Consider the following 21,240-nt stretch of genomic DNA (forward strand, 5'->3'; position numbering starts at 1 on the left):
CTTAAGGGTTTCTAATTTAGAGGAGGATGTAAACTATGTGAAAAAGCTAGAAGATGGTCGCCAAGTCATAGTATTCGCGATATAAAAATAGTGGCGGCGCCATGAGCTGCCGAGTACTCAAACGTTTATATTTACATTTTGACTGTACACGAATTTTGTCTGTCGTCACGCACTTATGCTAATATCAGTCGGTTCATTTTTGTTCGTTTTCCTCTTTTATTCGGACTTTCATTCTGAGTGACGCGTCTGACCACACAATAAAACATAATATTTTGAAAATGCAAAGCAAATAAAAACTAAACTTAATATTCAGACCTACGATTAATAATAATCGGCCAAGTACGAGTCGGACTCGTGCACGAAGGGTTCCGTACCGTGATAGATCAAAATAGGCTAAAAATTGTGTTTTTGTATGGGAGCCCCCCTTAAATTTTTGTTTTACTTTAATATTATTATTATTTATTACATATTAAAGTACACATATAATACAGGACTTTGTGAAAAATTCAAGTGCTTGCCATTATTGATATAGAGCAAAAAAGACCGAAAAAATAATGTTTGTGGTATGGGATATAAATAAATATTAATTTTATTTTGTTTTTAGTATTTGTTTGTATATTTACACAATCTGTGAAAATTTCAGAAGTCTAGCTATAGCGGTTCTTGAGATACAGCCTGGAGACAGATAGACAGACAAACGGACATACATCGAAGTTTTAGTAATAGGGTCCCGTTTTTACCGTTTGGGTACGGAACCCTAAAAACTAGAACTAATATTGCTTAGTTTCTGCCGTTTGATCCTTACATTAGTTTAACATTTATCGTTTGTCCCTTACCATATTTTGCTTTAGCTTAACATTTACCGTTTAGCCCTTACATTCTTTTGCTTTTTTTAACATTTACCTTATATCTATCCCATGTATATTTAACCCAATCTTAACTTTAATTCAGACTGGCAAAAGTAGGTCATAGAGTCTTACTTAGACATTCACCAGTCGTAATTAATGCTGTTAATCCAGAAGCAGCGTAAAAAGTGAAACTTTCCAGAGGCGTAATTATACGATCTATTATCACGATTACTCCGAGCAGTCTGTTGGATTTACGGCGAGGAATAAAAATCCTGATGGCGTTTTACGACGCGCGTTACGTCTCTATTAACACGGCGCCAAAATACCAGGAAAATCTCACGAATACTGTTTCTTCAGTAATAAAATTTGTTTGAAATCCCCATAAATTCTCAATATTAATACTTAACTATTAACAATTAGTATGTAATTAGATTATCACTCGGGGAATCGTATTTTTCCCGTAACAAAAACTTACAAAAACTTTTCGTAACAATCTTAAATAATTAATATATCCTTTTTTGGGACTCAAAGTAACTCTATACCAAATATCACTCAAATCGGTTGAGTAGCTTAAAGGTTAAGAGGTAGGGAATAGCCAGTATTGAATAGCATACAAAAAGTGTCTTCCACATAATTTATAATATTAATAATACGAAAGTGTACTTATAAACTTTGCATGGCCCCATACTGATAGAACAAAATCAATGCCAATTTTGATCAAATCTATCAGATGGTATCAGTGACCGGTGTAATTACAGAACGCGACATTGAACCGAACACCCCTCCGCGCTGCCAGTACCCATTACTCACTTGGACTCATATTATCGCAATTGTTGACATTCCGCCAAAATTGTTCAAACAACACTATTGACAAATAACGTTCCTTATTAATAGAATGTTTAATTGAGACGAGATTTTAATTAACACGTTTCATGCATTTAAATATTAGGATGATCTACATAAACTTGTACGACGGTTGTATAAAATATTTGGACAGTCTGTGGACTCTGTGGCAGTATTTATACTATGTTATGTCGTCGTGGATCTTGATATTATGACATGCCTTACGTAGGCCTCTACGAGGTCGTAGCTACGCCGTAGCACGCCTACGACTTCCATATAGGAACGAAAAACAGCTGTAGTAACTTTTTTCGTTCTTTAATTTTATTATCATTAAAAAATATGTTATAAAATTGAGTAATGCCTTTTACTTCTTGTAAAACTTATAAAATCATCTTTAAATTAAAAAAAAATGTATGGAAAAGCAAAATAATAATATTTAACTTTTAGGAGGATAAATATCGTTATGTACCTTGCAGCCGTACTTAAAGACAGCTAATGATTACTGAACCTTAATTAAGAGTTTTTCAGAAAATATACTTATAGAGATTATGTCAAGATCTTCATTAAATGCAAGTTTTTTTTATGAAATAAGTAGGCAAACGAGCAAACGGGTCACCTGATGGAAAGCAACTTCCGTCGCCCATGGACACTCGCAGCATCAGAAGAGCTGCAGGTGCGTTGCCGGCCTTTTAAAATTAAATAGGGTAATAGGGTAGGGATGAGAAGGGAAGGGAATAGGGGAGAGTAGGGAAGGGAATAGGGTAGGATATTGGGCCTCCGGTAAACGCAAGCGCTGTTTCACGCCGGTTTTCTGTGAGAACGTGGTATTTCTCCGGTCGAGCCGGCCCATTCGTGCCGAAGCATGGCTCTCCCACGTATAAAAGTTAACATTAATATACACTCTGAGTGCGGCCGTTTATTGTCTTTAACAGACAGCGAAATAAAAACTAACCTAACGAGTGCATTAAAATTAATAACTAATACCTTTATCTTTATCCCCATCTTTGGTTCTGCTTTGGTCGAAGAAGCTGGTGGTAAGCGCCTTCCTCTTCAGCAAGTGAGCTCTTCTCTTTGGTTTCGTCGTCACAGCAGTCGCATTCTCTGCACAATAAATAAACTATTTAATTTCAAACATATACAATTATTGCATTCAATTTCTAAATTTTTTCGTGATAAAGCAGAATTAAATCCACATAAAATTAATAATGAAAGCCCAAAAAACGCGCTTAAAACGAACCATAATCTTTTGGAAGATCATTTACTATTATCTATACTTTTAGTTTTGTTTTATCTCTACTGAGTCTAGAAACCGACAAGTAGCAATGTTCTATTTTAATGAAAACTGATCACAGCTCGAAGGCTCGCATTGAGCCGGCTCGATGGAATTTATTTCCTTCGAACTTACTCAACGGGAGCCGTCGAGCTTTACTCAAGCCATACAGCGTGTGAGTTTTGCGCCCCACACGATAATTTTTACTCGATTTTGAGTAAAACTATCGAGTAATGCTGACTGTGCGGACAAAGCCCGAGCCGTAGTTTTTACTCTACGTGATTGCTCCATCGAGTAAAACCGTATGTGAGTACGGCATATGACAACAATTCAATTTATGTTGTTTACTTGAAGATTACGAAGAAATCTTAAAAATTATTAATGGCAACGATAAAAATAAACATATTTGCGCATCAATCTTAGCGGTGCTAAATATTTTTTAGTATTTTCCGAGAAAAATTGGCTGACGTGTAAAGCAGCAACATATTGAGATGATTTTCCTCATAGAAATTGGGACGCGCGCGACAAAGGTGCTGAAACTTGTTTTCTCCAATTTACTTGTTGGCACGTATAGTTCCCTAACTTTCCCTATGGATGTTGTATGCCTACAGGTATGTATGACGTCACTAACAATATCGATGTAGCGCGTAAACACTTCGCTGTTATTTCCGAAGACATAAAATCAGAATTCGAATTCTCTTGAAAGGTGCTCGCGTTGTTGGGTGGTCATTCGACCTGAAATAATCTGTTTGAATATAGAGCAATATAGATCAATACTAATATTATAAATGTGAAAGTGTGTCTCTCCGTCTGTCTGTCTGTTACCTCTTCACGCCCGATCCGCTGAACCGATGTTGCTAAAATTTGGTATGAAGATACTCTGAATATAGAAACTAGTATCACATGTCCTAGGAAAGGACATAGGATACCTTTAGCCCAGAAAAATGATACTGATACTCTTCAACGCATATAATTTGTCTACGGTTCTTAAATACATTAAAAATCTAAAATCTCGTCAGCAGAAATATATTTCAAATTAAAAACCATTTTACAACCAAAAATAACTATTCGGTTAAAATAATTGTGATATCACACATACGTTGGTTGAAATATCACACAAAGTAGGAGTTAATTTACGTCACAGCTTATAGTGTTGTGACACAATAATACTTTTTTGTGGAAATAGAATTTAAGAAAACTGTTTTATTTTCTTGTAAAGTTAAGAAAACAAATAAACAATTTTGTATAGCTTGAATTAGTAAAATGTTCATGAACTTTTTTTATTACATTTTATGCACCATTACAGAAATAGATTATAGATATAAATGTCGGACCTATACTATTCAAAAGACAAGTCAGTGTTAGGGTCAATTCAGACCGCAACGCGACGAGGCGAGGCGAGGCGCGGCGCGGCATAAATTTGTTTGGATTTGACAGATTTCAATTGCGTGAGACGTCTTGCGAATCTGTCAAATCCATATAAATTTAGAAATGCATCTACGCGTCGCGTTGCGGTCTCAGTCAACCCTTAGGCCCTTTTCACATGCATACGGTTGCGGCACGGTCGCCGTGCCGTACAAAGTAGAAATGTATGACACGGATGACACACGGTCACGGCACGGTCACCGTGCCATGTGAAAGCTGTCTAAGTAGCTCATACATTTCTACTTTGTACGGCACGGCGACCGTGCCGCAACCGTATGCAAGTGAAAAGGGCCTTAGTTTTGATATTCTGTCTACTGGACTTAATATAAATTAACCAAGGAACATAAGTCCGCTAGCCGCCTATTTCTCTGACAGAATAAATAATAGACATAGGTCACATAAATAAAGACTTTTAGTCGTATCATACTACAAATTTGTAGAAATAGAGCAACAAACATTATAATATGAGTGTCGCCGCCCTGCGCCCGCGCCGCCCAACCTTACGTTATTAATCGCTCGTAACGCAACTTTGAACTAAATTGTGATATATTATACAATTTAATTTACGACCTATATTAAAACTTTTGTTCGAAAACATTGGCTGTTTACAGTTCGCCCAAAGCAATGTGCAAGTTAGTAAAAAAATTGGTAAAAATTTTAATTTAGTTTTGTGATTTTAGCCAGATTGATATAAAATTATTGTATTAATTAACGTATATTTCGTCTGCAAACCCCCTAGTAATAATTTCTACAACATGCAAAAATAAATATAATTTGGAAGCGCTGAATCACACATAGCTGTATCGTATGTGTTAGCTGCAGACAGAAATAAATGAAATTAATTGGATTATGAAAATATCATTTGCTCAACGCCCACGGAATGTATTATATTTTTTTGCCAATTTCAAATGTTATACCAGGATTCACTGGAGTTGTGAATCGCTCTGTTATTATTATTTTCAATGAATGTCTTCAAAACAGCCGAACATTAAACTTTAATTAATTTACTTACTATTTAGGAAAAAGGTTTAAAACATAAATTACCGAGTTCCTATTCGCTTTTATTCCAATAAATAATATTACATTTAGCAGTTATTTTTACTGAAGTCTATTTAAAATATAAAATTAAAGACATTTAGAGGGCTAAAAAGGGTTTTGGGGACCTTTTAGTATATACGCAGTGCCGGATTTATATTTTTTATGTTTGTACTTTATTTTTGCCGCCCCATGGACGAAGTCTACCGCCCCTTTAGGACGCTGCCGCCCGGCCTATAGGCCACTATGAGGCTTAATTATAAATCCAGGGCTGTAGCTACCACAGGGAAAACCTCGGCTTTTCCTTGCAAAATGAACACATAAGTATCACGCGACAAAGCACGGTAGACAATCCTGGAGCACACACCAGAACATCAGACGAAGCCCACGCGGCAGAACCATCGCCCACCTCACAGACAGTTGGCTCGCAACAATCAAACGTCGCATTCTAGATGTATCTAAACCACGCTAATTTATCTATATTCAGCTCGACAACATGCTATTAGAAAGATTAAAACGAAAATCTTAGGAGCGTCTCTCAATTTTAGCGGTTTACATAAAATACATCGTCCGAATGTAAGAAAAGACTAAAACGACCGAAGAGAAAAAAGCTACAACATGTTTTTCGTCTATCTGCTACAGGCTACAGCGTATAAGACAACTATATCTAGATTAAAGAAAATGTTATAGCTATTTTGTAAATTTTCTGTTGGCGAAAGTATTATCGTACAGGTCTTAACGTACATTTTGTGGAAGAAGCTGACCACACACGATATTGAGAGAAAACGAAGTATGTATAAAATAAATTAACATAAAAAAAAGATTGAAGAGATTCTTCAAGCGATCCGCAAGCCTCAAAGCGGTCGTAAAACACCTCACCGCTATGATTTATTGAGAGAACATTCCTCACAATTTTATAGAGTAAACGCTACGCTAATAGTTTTGATATTTTAATTACAGCTTCTGCACGAGTATGCAAATGAATATAATCATTGCGATTTATATCTCATGTTAAGCCTTCATAAGATTTTTATTATATTACTAGCTGTCCCGGTGAACTTCGTGTCACTTAAAAACGTTCCCTGGACTTCTACGAATATTTTAAGAATAAAATTAGCTCAATCCGTTCAGCCGTTCTCGAGTTTTGCGCTTAGCAACACATTCAGCGACTCATTTTTATATTTAGACTAGCTGTCCCGGTGAACTTCGTGTCACTTAAAAACCTTCCCTGGACTTCTATGAATATTTTAAGACTAAAATTAGCCCAATCCGTTCAGCCGTTCTCGAGTTTTGCGCTTAGCAACACATTCAGCGACTCATTTTTATATTATAGATAGATAATAGGTTGGGAAAAAAGTCTTTTTGCATTATAGTATATGTATGAACTTGTCATAAAATCTCTTGGGCTATACCAATTGTATCTGGCTGATTTTGGTATCATTAAAAAGTTTTAATTTTACAGAAGACAATTATTCCAAATTCAAATTAGTTAAGTAAATGTGAGCTTTTTATTTATTTTTCTTATTGTTAAAATGAGTGATTCTAATGAAGAAATTCGATACATTTTATAAATTAATTACAAAAAAGGTAAAAATTTAACACAAGCCGCGAAAAAAGGCGTTTTCAATCCGGAAATTTTGATATCAAAGATGCACGTCACTCTGGCCGACCTGTTACGGACAAAACTGACACCATTTTTGAAAGAGTGGAGCAAGATCGGTATAATATTAGTAGTAATGATGTAGCTAAAGAACTGGGGATTCATCACAAAACGGTTTTGGCGCATTTGAAAAAAGCTGGGTACACAGAAAAGCTCGATATTTAGGTGCCTCATGAGCTCACTGAAAGAAACCTAATGAACCGTGTACTCATTTGTGATTCTTTATTACGACGTAATGAAACCGAACCATTCTGGAAGAAGCTGATAACTGGTGATGAGAAGTGGATCACAATTCACATACGACAAGAACGTGCGAAAAAGATCGTGGTCAAAGGCCGGTCAGGCTTCACAGACTGTGGCGAAACCCGGGTTAACTCGCAACGAGGTGATGCTGTGTGTGTGATGGGATAGGAAAGGGCATTATTCATTATGAGCTGTTACCGCCAGGCAGGACCACGATTCTGAACTGTATTGCGAATAACTGATGAGATTAAAGCAAGAAGTTCAGAGAAAGCGGCCGAAATTAATCAACAAAGGGGGTGTGGTTTTTCACCATGATAACGCTAGACCTCACACATCTTTAGCCACTCAGCAGAAATTACGGGAGTTTGGCTGGGAGGTGTTAATGCATCCGCCGTATAGTCCTGACCTCGCACCTTCAGATTTCCACCTGTTTCGGTCGCTGCAGAATTCCTTAGGTTAGGCAGTGTCAGATTGACATCACAAGAGGACTGCCAAAACCACTTGTCGCAGTTTTTTCATCAGAAGCCCCAAATTTTTTATAGCAATGGGATCATGTCCCTACCAACAAGATGGCAAAAAGTTATCGAACAAAATGGCACCTACGAGTATATTACTTTAGTCAATCTATACATATAATAAAACTGTAGAAATGACAATTCTGTACATTAAAGATATCCAAAAAATAATAAGCGGGGGCTGTTACTACATCGCTATAGAAGCCAAAACTGTGGTTAGTATTTTGTCTGTCTGTCTGTCTGTCTGTATGTTTGTTCCAGCATCACACGAAAACTACTGATCCGATTTGAATGCGGTTTTCGCAGATATATTTGTCTTCTCCCAACTTAACATCTGGTGTATAAATTGCATTCCAACTTAACATGTGGGGGCGCAACCCCCCCCCCCCCCCTCCTGGTAATATTGCTAAGCAAAATGGTGTTGCGTCGTTAGTAGTGAGTTTTACTCCTCCTTCTTTAGAATCAAAGTAAGTTACTTATTAAAAGTGAAATTAATCTAACCAAAACTAAACATGCAGATTTTGCGTGTCGTTTGATTAATATGCGGAAGGCTTTGCCCCTGCCCTTACTTGCCCCCCCCCCCCCCACCTGGTAATGTTGCCAAGCAAAAACCTTTTGAATTTTTATGTAAAATGCGAAGAAACTTTTTCCCCAACCTAATACCTATATATTAACAAAAACTACCTCTTACGTTTTCTCTAGTTCAAGTCTGTTACAATCATAGACGTAGAGATAATAACTCAATGTAATAAAATATGGATACAGTCGCCATTACTTGAATAACATATTATATTACGTGCCACTAGTCACTATACACTAAGGCCTAAGCAATTCACTCATAACTAGTCTGACGAGGAAATGAAATAACACAGCCAACAGTGTTGCAAGTCAAAAAATTGTAACACCTCGGCAACGCTCAGTCGTACACATGTTAGCAATAACGGGCGGAATGCACCCGGCGCCCGCCCAACGACCACGGTAACGGCCTGCTATATTTACCCGGCCCGATACACTGTGCGAATTTGTACGCATTTTTAACTGATGATCACTTAATCTGTACTGTTTAAAAGGATGCTAAATTGCTTTAATATGCGCAAACTAGAAGCCTGTTCTACTAGGCATAACTTTCGTGTTCCCACTGTTTCCCTGGCCTTTAGGTAAAGGTTTAGAGAACGACGACAATTTTAGTGAATGCCAAAAATATGCAAAAAAAACCTTACTTAAAATTATCTTACTTTTTTAAAGTAAGGTCTTTCCCTAAAAGTAGTTCCGTTGCGTTAATTGCGTTGTTATTCTGCTGACGTATAGGCTTCACGAGACCTCAAAGTAATGTTTGGGCGGTGTGACGGCCAGACTAGAGACAAACAAACACGCGGAATGCGGAGATGGACTGTCTGTAGTTTACGGCGTTAGGTCGGATCCGCGAATCTAATGTGTTGGCACCATCTCATAACAAATGTCAATCACGCGCGCCGATAACTGACCGCTATGCAGCCAGCCCGCTATAAACACGGCGTAAACGTTTCGTACTTGGGCTACACCGACGGAAAGCGTTGATCTACGTGACGACAGATTATATTATTGTTTTGTTTATGTGGCACATGAAATTCCAGAGTAAATAAGGCTCCCAAAATACTGGAAATCCCTACCAGATTTGCGACGAACTGAAATTCCAATGTTTTATTCGTCGCAAATGTTAATTAAACGAGTCGATTTGTTTGCAAATAAAAACAATTCCTCACCTTGATTTCCTCACCCAAAGCGTAAATATTTAGGTCGGTTTGCATATTTTGGCATTGTTGTGAAAAAAGGTCAAGTTCGCAATCAAATTCGCAAGTCGATAAACTAAAATATTAAAACGTTTGCCAAGTCTCCGAAAAGCTTCTATAAAATTATGTATCCGCCTACGTTCATCACAATCGCGAATATATAGTAAGTAGTGGGGTCATGTGATACGGCGGACGGCGGGCGTTGCCAAGTGTGGAACAATAGTGTACCTGCGTTCGCGCAGCTCAGGTGGGAACGTTTACTGCCCGTGTATCGTGAGCGTGAGCGACGATCGATGTCTGTTCCACGTAATACGTAAATCGACTTTGCTTACGATTGCCCGTTTATATTTACAATACATTCCCGCGGCGCAGATGGGCAGACGAGCTGACGGCTAACCTGCACTTAATTGCTAATCGACCTGTTCAATTTTTATGTGTCCATAAAATTATGTTCGCTTTACAGCTAGGAAGTATATCTATTGAATCTGCTTAGCGACAACAGATTGTTCCGCATTCTCTAGACTCTAGAGCACGGAAAAACCCGCCTAGACTAAAATTAATTATCGCTTCATTATTTCAGCAAAGTTTATTTTAATTGTTTCAATATAATATCACGAGCCAAACATTCACGAGTAAATTTAGAAAGAGACGACTAAAGTTAGGTCACAATTTACATTCCATGTTATGTGAAAAAGCCAATTTAAAAATCAATTCAAGAATAAAATAGAAGTAAACTGCGACATGCAAAAGAACTTTAATTCATAAAGTTTAGGGAGTAAAAAAAAATAAAGGAAGCCAATGACTAAAATTAAAATAAATTTAAAGTTACAAAGAAAGAAGGTAAAAAGGTATGCAAGGTTTATAAATTATAATATATCGCATAGTTGGTTTTAATAGAGGCTGCAGGTGTGCATCGTATAGAGTCTAGAGAGAACTATTGCAACTATTAACTGGTATGTTACTGTATTTCTGCAACCTGTAGACGCCGTGGAAGTATCAATATGTCAATCGGGCGGCGCCGGTGAAGTAACGGCGCGTCACATATGCGTAGCGCACACTATATATTTTATTTCCGTCAACTCTGACCACATGTCTTGCATGTGTCAGTGTATTTATAGAATCGGCGATAGAAAGTGTAAACGTCTGATATTGATAAAGGTCGAATAATCGATATCTGGTAATTCGCGTGCGAGTCGCGTGACCTGATGGCAGACAGCTCCATCTCGTCCGGCTGTGAAGCTGTACAGTGCTTTAAAAATAATAGTCTAATGGCTCTATTTACTGCAAGCTGAAATAATAAAAAAAAATATAGGTATCGGGATTTCACTAAAACTTTAAGTAATTCTAACAGGTACCCATACTAATATTATTTTATTATTATAAATGCGAAAGTGTGTCTGTCTGTCTGTTACCTCTTCACGCCCGCTTACCGCTGAACTAATTTTGCTGAAATTTAGTACGCAGATACTTTGAGTCCCAGGAAAGGACATAGAAGACTTTTTGTCCCGGAAAAATGTATGGTTCCCGTATTCGTTAACCGAATTGGCAAAATGAAGTTGCGGACATCATCTAGTTTCATGTATGAAGTAGTACGTATAGTATTTAATAATAGTAATTCTATTGTGTTGTGTTTGACATTGTATAATTTTAAGTCACAACATTGTAAACCTTATTTCAAAAGATTATTTTTTTCTCACTTTTTTTGGTAAAAAAGTGGGCCCCGTGCGAGTTTCTTACGCCGGTTCTTCTCGCCGGGTTAGTTCCCGAACCTTTGCAAAAATTTATTCTGAATAAAAAAAAGAGTTTGAGTTTGAGAATTGTAATTTTTATTAATTATTGCTTCATATTAGGTTTGGGGAAAAAGTTTCTTCGCATTTTATATAAAAATTCAAAAGGTTTTTTTTATAAAGTTTATTTACAATTGACTAAAGTATATAGGTGCCATTTTGTTCGATAACTTTTTGCCATCTTGTTGGTAGGGATATGATCCCATTGCTATAAAAAATTTGGGGCTTTTGATGAAAAAACTGCGACAAGTAGTTTTGGCAGTCCTCTTGTGATGTCAACCTGACACTGCCTAAAGAATTCTGCAGCGACCGAAACAGGTGGAAATCTGAAGGTGCAAGATCAGGACTATACGGCGGATGCTTTAACACCTCCAATTAAAAACTCCCGTAATCTTTGCTGAGTGGCTAAAGGTGTGTGAGGTCTATCGTTATCATAGTAAAAAAACACACCCTTTCTGTTGATTAATTCCGGCCGCTTTCTCTTAACTTCTTGCTTTAATCTCATCAGTTGTTCGCAGTACAGTTCAGAATCGATGGTCCTGCCTAACGGTAACAGATCATAATGAATTAAATGCCCTTCCAATCCCACCACACACACAGCATCACCTTGTTGCGAGTTAACCCGGGATTCGCCACAGTCTGTGAAGCCTGACCGGCCTTTGACCACAGTCTTTTTCACACGATCTTGTCGTACGTGATCCACTTTTCATTACCAGTTATCAGCTTCTTAAAAAATGGTTCAGTTTCATTACGTCGTAATAAAGAATCACAAATGAGTACACGGTTCATTAGGTTTCTTTCAGTAAGCTCATGAGATACCCAAATATCGAGCTTTTTTGTGTACCCAGTTTTTTCAAATGCTCCAAAACCGTTTTGTGATCAATCCCCAGTTCTTCAGCTACATCGTAACTACTAATATGCCGATCTTGCTCCACTTTTCAAAAATGCCATCAGTTTTGTCCGTAACAGGGCGGGCGACCAGAGTGACATGCATCTTTGATATCAAAATTTCCGGATTGAAAACGCTTAGAGGGCCCATTCACGGCAGGACTGCACGGCAGTCCTGCATTGAATGGGCCTCACTGATTGGTTCACACTCGGTGTTGCCGGCCGGAAACACTGAGTGTGGACCAATCAGTGAGGCCCATTCACTGCAGGACTGCCGTGCAGCATTTTTACCTTTTTTGTAATATAAAATGTATCGAATTTCTTCATTAGAATCACTCATAATCTCACATTTACCTAATTTGAATTTGGAATTATCTTCTGTAAAATTAAAACTTTTTAATGATACCAAAATCAGCCAGATACAATTGGTATAGCCCAAGAGATTTTATGACAAGTTCATACATACTATAACTCATAAACTTATAATATACTGTCTATAACTCGAAAAGGCTTTTTCCTCAACCGATTATTACAAGATGAAATAAATAAAAATATCTAACATTTTTGCTGTAAATAAAATTTCCTTTCAATTTCATCGAATTTACGATTTTGTCAACACTGACCTACATACCGAAAACTTTACAACACTGAATGATTCATAAAGAGAGCTCACAGGAGCTCGTGGATAAGATCACGTAGTTAGCCCAGAAAGACAACATAAAAATTCAATTTTGTACACATATTAAATAAGGTTTACACATTTTATAATTAGGTATTTTTAATCCTTCAGAAAACGTTTTAGATATTCTACGTGATAGTCTGCTTAAAAGTTAGTGCATCTCAATACAGTTAAAATTATGATCGTCGGCTATAAGTACAGTTGATGATAGAACATTTCAGTTATCATGGACAAACACGTAGGTTGTTTTATTTGAAATTAATAAAATCGCATAAATTGAAGTTTAACGATTTGAGATAAAAACTGGACAGCTTGGCACGGCACCAACGCCGCGCCATCCCGCTCGTTCTCAGAACAATCTGTTTATCCTAAACTGTAAGCATTTTGATAAATACAAAAACACTCTGAAAAGTTTTATGCTTCACCTATTTTGCTATTCCGAGATATTTTGTATATGTAAAAAAGTTATAATATATGGAAAAATATTATTTATTTTACTAAGTATGATGCGAGCGTTATTCCATTTGTATGTTTATATCATCTTCGTGTCTAAGACTAAAAGACTGCACAGCTCGGAGAACGATATTATATTAATGAAAATATGAGCTCTATTCCTCGATACTACAGGAATGTTCTTTCAAATGAAAACTGACAATGGGAGTAAAAACTCCCATTGTCAGCTTTCAGGTTAGGGTCCTTACAAACGAATGGCACCTATCGTCGTCATTATTATTAATTGACCGTTTTTGAAAACACGATACTACCTGTAGGAGTAAAACACGATACCTCGTGTGTGTCGGATATTGCCCCTAGCGGGGAATGAAATTTCGAAAACCCCCATTGTTCATGTTGTTGACAACACCAACACTACCCCTCGCGTTAGACCATGATCGATAATAATCGCAGGTGAATAAAAAAGTTTAAGGCATATTAGTCTACGATTGCCTACGATTGCCTACGATTGACATCGATAGCGCGCAGCGTAAACAACAGCGCAAACATGGTAGGATACACGCATTATATGATTGTTATGGATCATCAAGCTGCATAATACCTTAAACGTCAGTTCCTCCTACCTTCAGGTATCTTGATGATAGTCCCCAGATGGAGCTCCTTGAGCCTGGCCAGCGCGGCCTGCTGCAGCGCACGCCGCTCCACCTCGCTCAGCGACAACAGCGAGGTGTCTGCGAGCCGCACCTGCCGCCCGGCGCCGTCTGCCCAGACACAACTGCCCTGCACAACGCGTTACGTCATCACACCATGCCGACTTTATGTTATCCTGGTAGCGAGAACGCAGAAGGGAGTAGCGAGCTCTATGTTGATAAAAAAAACTTAAACGCGTAAGGTTTACCTAAAAGCCCTCGTCTTTTCGACGCATCGTCAAAACATTAATGCTACATTGACATCGATGCAACATTATGGCGTACTATCATAATATTATGTACAATGTATCATTATAACTAGCTATTAGACTGAAATTTGCTCGGAATTCGATAAAACACGAATTAAATGACATTTTCTAAAAATGATTCCTAGCTAAATCGCTAATAGCTAAATCACTCCACTTCATCATTCTCTTGTCCGTCTTACTGACGCATCATTAGAAAAACATTGACATCAATGCAGAAATATGGACCATCAGAGAAATGGATTTTTAGGCAGATGGAGAAGCTATGTTAATTGGCCGGGTTATGTTATTAGTCAATTTTAGTAGAATTATTTTTCGGTATTACCCGACAAAGTAACGTCGATCCGCTAATCCATGAATCAATTTCTATGACAATGTATAAATCGTTGGGACTTCAAATGTATCATAATTTTAGTTATTTCTAAAGAAATACAAGGTTTACGGAAGGAACAAAAATATTATTATTAGCCATGCCATTTTTTTCATCAAGGAAATAACCTAATTTTATGTAGTAAACTTATTGTAACTTAAAAAATAAAAATTATAATATCATTTATAATACTAATAATTCTTGTAAATTACCCATGTAGTTAGCACCAAGATTTACTGTTATTTATATTATTCGTGATAATACAATTTTAAATTTTTATTACAAAAGCGACTTTATTGCTGTATAAATATCATTATGAATGACGTTACCTGCATAAACTTGTTGTTGTGTTGGGACTTCAAATGTATCATAATTTTAGTTATTTCTAAAGAAACACAAGGTTTACGGAAGGAACAAAAATATTATTATTAGCCATGCCATTTTTTTCATCAAGGAAATAACCTAATTTTATGTAGTAAAATTATTGTAACTTAAAAAATAAAAATTATAATATCATTTATAATACTAATAATTCTTGTAAATTACCCATGTAGTTAGCACCAAGATTTACTGTTATTTATATTATTCGTGATAATACAATTTTAAATTTTTATTACAAAAGCGACTTTATTGCTGTATAAATATCATTATGAATGACGTTACCTGCATAAAATTGTGTCAAAAGCTATATTTACCTTTCCAAACATCTATAAAGCTTTTCGGAACTCATGATGATAACATGGTTACAAAACAGTCCAGAGAAAAGTAAAAACTATTCCTATTAATTTGTTATGATTATCTTATATTTAATTATTTAATGAGGTAAACTGTAATCTTATCTAACTAGATTACTATGTTAACCAACAATATTATAATAATAATTCCAGAGACAAAACCGATTGTAATAATTGTACCCACGTTATGATTTTACGAGCTGGCAGAGTCACGAGTAGTACTAATATTATAAAGTGAGTGAGGACAATAATAATGTGCAATAAATGTTTTGCGAAATTCGATTTACTATCATCGGGAACATAACATTCGTACTAAATCGTTGCAGAGGAGCGAAAAAAACTTATTGCAGTATAAAAAATAATTGCGTGGTAGTTGATAAGGCGGTCGTGAATCAGAGAGTCTGTAATTCTTTCAATTCAGAGAGAAAAGTCATCAATAAATATGTTTCCTATGATGACTGTCGCGGTCAGAAATAGTACTTGTTTAACGCGACTGATTTATAAGTTTATCGACTTAACCTTTAACGTCACGGGCGGGGTCTATGCAGACCCCACGCGCTGTTTTTTGACGGTATTTTTTAAAATTGGCAAGTTACGATCGCACGTTTTCGGCTAATCTCAATGCAACGCGAGGTCTTTCAGCGAGTAAAAGTACTCCGCTCCTCTGCTAAGAGAAGTTACATTTTTGTTTATGTGGGGATACCTGCAGACCCCACCCGTGATTTAACGTATATACTATTTTCACATTGGTTATGTGTTTATTTGTTTGTTTTTTGAATTGGCTATGTATAAATGGAAAAATTTGTTGCCGACTAAAAGAAAATCAAATTGTACAAATCATATTATACAATTTTAATGACTCTGAAAGTTTTTGAAAACATTTTAGAAGAGTTAGAGGTAGCTAGACCTAGTGCACCAAAAATGAAGCGAAGATGCTATTATTGCCCCAGAACTATTTGTTATTATCCGTAAGCCTTGCTGTAAAACTATTCGCAAGCCTTATTCAGTAAAATAATTTATTACTTACCTTGCCTACTCATGAAATAATTATAGTTTAGGGAAGTACTTTTCAAGGATTGACAATTTTTTTTTCTGTAATGTTAAGTGTTACTTTTTCTTTTGATTACTTACTTCCAAGTCTTATTTTATTAGAAAAAAATAATAAGTTCGTTAGAAGTAGACATTTTTGTTGAATTTTAGTACATTAAACACATGCCCGAAAAATACCTTGCACGAAATTGGTTAGTTCACAAAAATGTTCTTTACTGTCTAAATAATGGTTAGTTTATTATTTATAAATGCTTTTCATAAATAATATAATATCTTTTCTTATAATAGAAAACGGGTTTTAAAAATTATTAAACAAATCTGAATATATATGTATATTTATATTGGGGTAAGTACCCCAATATAAATATACATATATATTTATATTGGGGTACTTACCCCGTACGTTCCGTCACGCGTTGGGTCTAGAAGTCTAGACCCCACGCGTGACGGAACGTTACCCAAAACAACGCGTGTACTTAAAGGTTAAATTTTGTAAATAAGAATTTTGGATTTCCCAAAACATTTATTTTAATTAAATAATAACTGAGTCATATTACTATACAGCACTCTACATACAACATACTTTTTGAATGTCAAATATTCAACTATTTAGGAACTTCAGATGAGTTAATCAGTAAGTAGGTGAAGGTGTCTTCGACTATTTAACGTTAGTTGATAATTGTATCGCGACAGACGATCAATTACCGTCAAGAAGATGGGATTCCTTCAAAGGGGCAGGTTATTGGCAGCAGTTCGCTTGAGGCTCGACTCTCGAGTGATAATAACATCTGAAGAGAAGCTCTCAGTTCCAAACTCCGCCTTCCCGTCGTTACTGTTTTGACACATGTTTATGCATCCTCTCGGAACTATGATGTTTATATGCAATTGATTCATGCGCGTCGAGACAAATGAATTTACCGCGATAATTAAAATTAAAGCTGTAAAACAACAGCAGTAGTCCATAAACCTAGTTTCCGAAGCAATGAAGATGATTTAGAGAAATATTGCTTAGAAATTTTAGAACTAAGTTTACATTAACTAAACATTTAAAGAGAACTTTAACGCTTTTCATCGCATTTTAATATACATGTTTTTTAAATTACAACGAATGATATTCTCATAAACATAACAAATGAATGTAAGATTTAAAAGTGCAAGTGTGAAAAAATGAGGTTTAGTGGCTACATCGTAACGTCCAACCAGCTGCGGCAGGACATATAAAAGAATTATTAGTAACACTTTGATTATTTTTAAATGCTTGGCGTTGTATCAACATTGTACAGCGTGAGTGGAAAATCACTTCAATGAAAAAATCATCAAACAGTAGTAGGCGCACAATCAATAAAAACTTGTCGACATGTTTGAAAATCCGTGTACGATGTAGTTTAGGCAAGCTCGGTTGTGCAGTTGGGCTGTGTTTATTTGTTAATTGCTATGCACAAATATATTTATGAGATGATATAATATGTATTGTAATATGAGTTATAATGTACGTTTTTAATGTTAAATCAACATTTTTAAATATAACTAGCTGTCCCGGCAAACATTGTTTTGCCATATAATGGCACCATGGCAACGTGGCAACAACAAAATATAATGGTCGCCGTCATTCTCGAATTGTAGTAATTTACTATTATTTATTCAACAAATGCACTTATCAATAAAAAAAGTAGCCAGTAGCCTCAGACCTACTGAATATGCAAAAAAATTGGGTAAAAATCAGTAAAGCCGTTTCGGAGGAGTACCTACCTACGATAACTAGCATTGTGACACGAGAATTTTATATATAAGACTAGCTGTCACGGCAACGTTGTTTTGCCATATAAAGTATTTCGCCCATATTATTATTTTATTCAAGTGACTAAATTAGTATGTCACCATGGCAACGTCCATCGCTATCCCGTTGCACAAACAATGGTCGCCGCCAGTCTCGAGTTGTAATAATTTACTATTATTTATTCAACAAATGCTCTTAGCAATATAAAAAGTAGCCAGTAGCCGATTCTCAGACCTACTGAATCTGCATATAAAATTTGGTAAAGATCAGTAAAGCCGTTTCGGAGGAGTACGGTAACTAACATTGTGACACGAGAATTTTATATATATATATAAGATTATATTTTAACAGTATGGAACGCAAACGTTTATATTGTTTTTCTAATTTTAATGTAAAATTAAATAATAATTAATTATTATCAGTGCAAAAAAGTAGGCACAACTTTATCAATAGCTAGTTGAAAAACTTTTTGACCAAGGATTAGTCACAGTCGAGCTATTTTGTCATAAACAAAATTTGTTTGTGACAAAATGGCTCGACTGTTACATTTTATATTGAATATTTAATATTTACGTGTATAATTTTACATGCTTAGCACGAGACCGCCAGCCTTATCAGTTTTATTGATTGAGGAGTAATGGAATTAGTACACTGTCTCTTCTATCTGATACAAATATATGTTCGTTATTGTTGTTTTAAGAATTAAGCTTGGATAACTCTTAGTAATTAGTCTGCATATTAGGCGTCGTGTCACGTGTAAAGCGTGTTAAATAAGTAAGATGAAAATAATATGCATAGCGACAGACCTGAGGCGTCCAAGTGGCGACGGCGCGGCTGGAGGAGCGGCTGCGGGTGCGCCACAGCCGCTTCCCCACGCTCTGCACCACGCTGCTTGACGACCGGGACTTCTGCATGGCACCTGAGGGAGCGGACACTGTTGCATTTTTGCCTAGCAACGTCGATAGGAACGAGTGCGACTGAGTCGGCGACAGCGGGGACGTCGGCGTCGACGCCACTGACGCGAACTGCATATCCCGGTACGACGTGATCCAGGCCTCGTCGGTCTGGCAGCCCTTATGGAAGCCGTCGTCATCCACCTCGTTCGGCGGCCGCGGCTTGATGTTCCGGAGATTCTTATCGTAGTTTATGCGCTTGAAGCGGTCAGTCTTTTCGGCGTCGACGCTCTTCTTCCGCGCCATTCTCAGGTACCTCTTGATCGTGTCGCTGACCGACTGGGACACGTCGTCGTGGTCGACGCTGGAGCGCCGGCGGGGCCGCCTCTCGTTGGGGGGGCTGGTCGGGCTCGTGGGGGCCGTCGCCGACTCGACCTTCTCCCTGTACTGCCTTTCGATTTCCGCGAGAACCTCCTCGGGTATGGGGAGCGTCTGCGTCGTGGCGTCGACGAGCCGCTCCTCCAGAGACTCCCCGAACACTTCGATGAGCGGCGGGGGAGATTTTGGAGATCCGTGTGAATAATTATCATTAAAATTAACACTACTAGTAACTCTGCTCCGCAGCCCGCTCCGGGGGCTCGGCACACCGACACCGCTCGACCCGTAGCCGCCTCCGCCGCCATAGCCTCCGCTCCGACCACCCCTGTACGGCTTCGGCTTGCGGAGGTCATGGTACAAACTTCTCAACGAATTTCTATCGCTCAGTAAATCTTGCACGATATTGTCTCTGTTGGACGAACCACTGTGATACCTACTGAGGTGCTCCCGCAATATTCTTTGGGTCGGGTCCGAGTCCGAGTCGGCCGGCCGCCTGTCCGAGTGCTTCTTCAGATAATTCCGCAGCGCACTGACGAGCTCCTCGGATTCAGCGACTTTCGCGGGAGTCTTTTCGTCCTCCAATTTAAGATATTTCCTAAGAAGATCCACTAGCACGCCCTCGTCCTCCGAGGCGTTCGAGCACCCGTTGTTGAGGGACGACGAGGGCCGCGGGGCTGGTGCCGACGACGGAGCCGGCGCCGCAAAAAAATCACGTCGGAGCTTCGCGATATCGAAGCGGCCGCCCGAAGTGTGTGGGATGTACAGCTCGCTGGGCCGCGCTATCGAAAGCGCCACGTCATCCGACGGCGAGCGCGCGCGCACGGAGCCTCCTCGGGGGCGCTTCTTCCGACGCGGCTTGGGCAGGACGCCCGGGTAGGAGCTCTTCCTCCACAGCAGGAACCGGGGCTCCTTCTGACACACTTCCTGAAAGTAGACTTCCAGGTGCGGCACGTCCTCCAATCGATTTTGGGCCCCATCCGGTATCAGCCGGCGGCCCGCGTCGGACATGTACTTCCAGGTCTTGCGCGTGAGCAGCCATCGTTCCCGCGGGCGTTCCCGACGTCGCACGGTCTTGGTCATGGGTTCGGCGAGTTCGAGGCGCGAAGGCCGGCGGCGCTCCATGCCGGCGTCAGGGGCGACCGTCTCTCTGCCGCATCTCCTGGCCTCGATGCGCGCACCTGCCCGCGCGAAACTGAGCGTTCCTCCGCACCGTTCGAAATATTATGCGCCGAAATAGACGTCCGTTAATAGAGCGGCCGTGAACTGAATATAGGGTGCGCGAGCGACGGCGCTCTGCTCGTCGCGGACTGCGGCTGCGTAAACAAACGGGCACCCACGCCGCCCGCCCGCCCAGCGTCCCACCCGCTCCGCGCCGCCACCTGCGCCACCCCCTGCAGCCTAGCACCAGGACGTCGATGACTCCAGAACTCCACGATCTATGAAACTTGGGAAAACTTGTCATTTCGTTTTTTACTTGCATTAAAACAATTAAAAATAAATACTAAAAATAATAATAATAATTGTACTCTTTATTTAAACTCTTCACCAACGTAAAATTTAAATATCTACTACAATAACAGACTCGAGTTATGTTAATCGACATATTTACGGTCTACGAGTTAACTTAGATGGTGCTACGTCACAGCTACGCGCTAAGCTACGACGCGA

General features: G+C 38.4%; 1 protein-coding gene across 2 annotated transcripts in view; it reads right to left on the reverse strand.

Annotated features, from left to right (window-relative positions):
- Positions 1–20,871, reverse strand: part of LOC121725953 — a 38,531-nt gene extending 17,660 nt beyond the window's left edge. For both annotated transcript variants that reach the window (XM_042113153.1, XM_042113154.1), the window contains exons 1-3: positions 19,108–20,871; positions 14,039–14,195; positions 2,676–2,792 (exon numbers count right to left, since the gene is read on the reverse strand). In XM_042113153.1, the coding sequence (XP_041969087.1) occupies positions 2,676–2,792; positions 14,039–14,195; positions 19,108–20,694 (1,861 nt within the window). In that variant the 5' untranslated portion in view covers positions 20,695–20,871. The remainder of the gene's footprint in view (positions 1–2,675; positions 2,793–14,038; positions 14,196–19,107) is intronic.
- Between the last annotated feature and the right edge of the window lie 369 nt (positions 20,872–21,240).

The sequence above is a fragment of the Aricia agestis genome, chromosome 4 (genome assembly GCF_905147365.1).
Source record: "Aricia agestis chromosome 4, ilAriAges1.1, whole genome shotgun sequence".
NCBI lineage: Eukaryota > Metazoa > Arthropoda > Insecta > Lepidoptera > Lycaenidae > Aricia > Aricia agestis.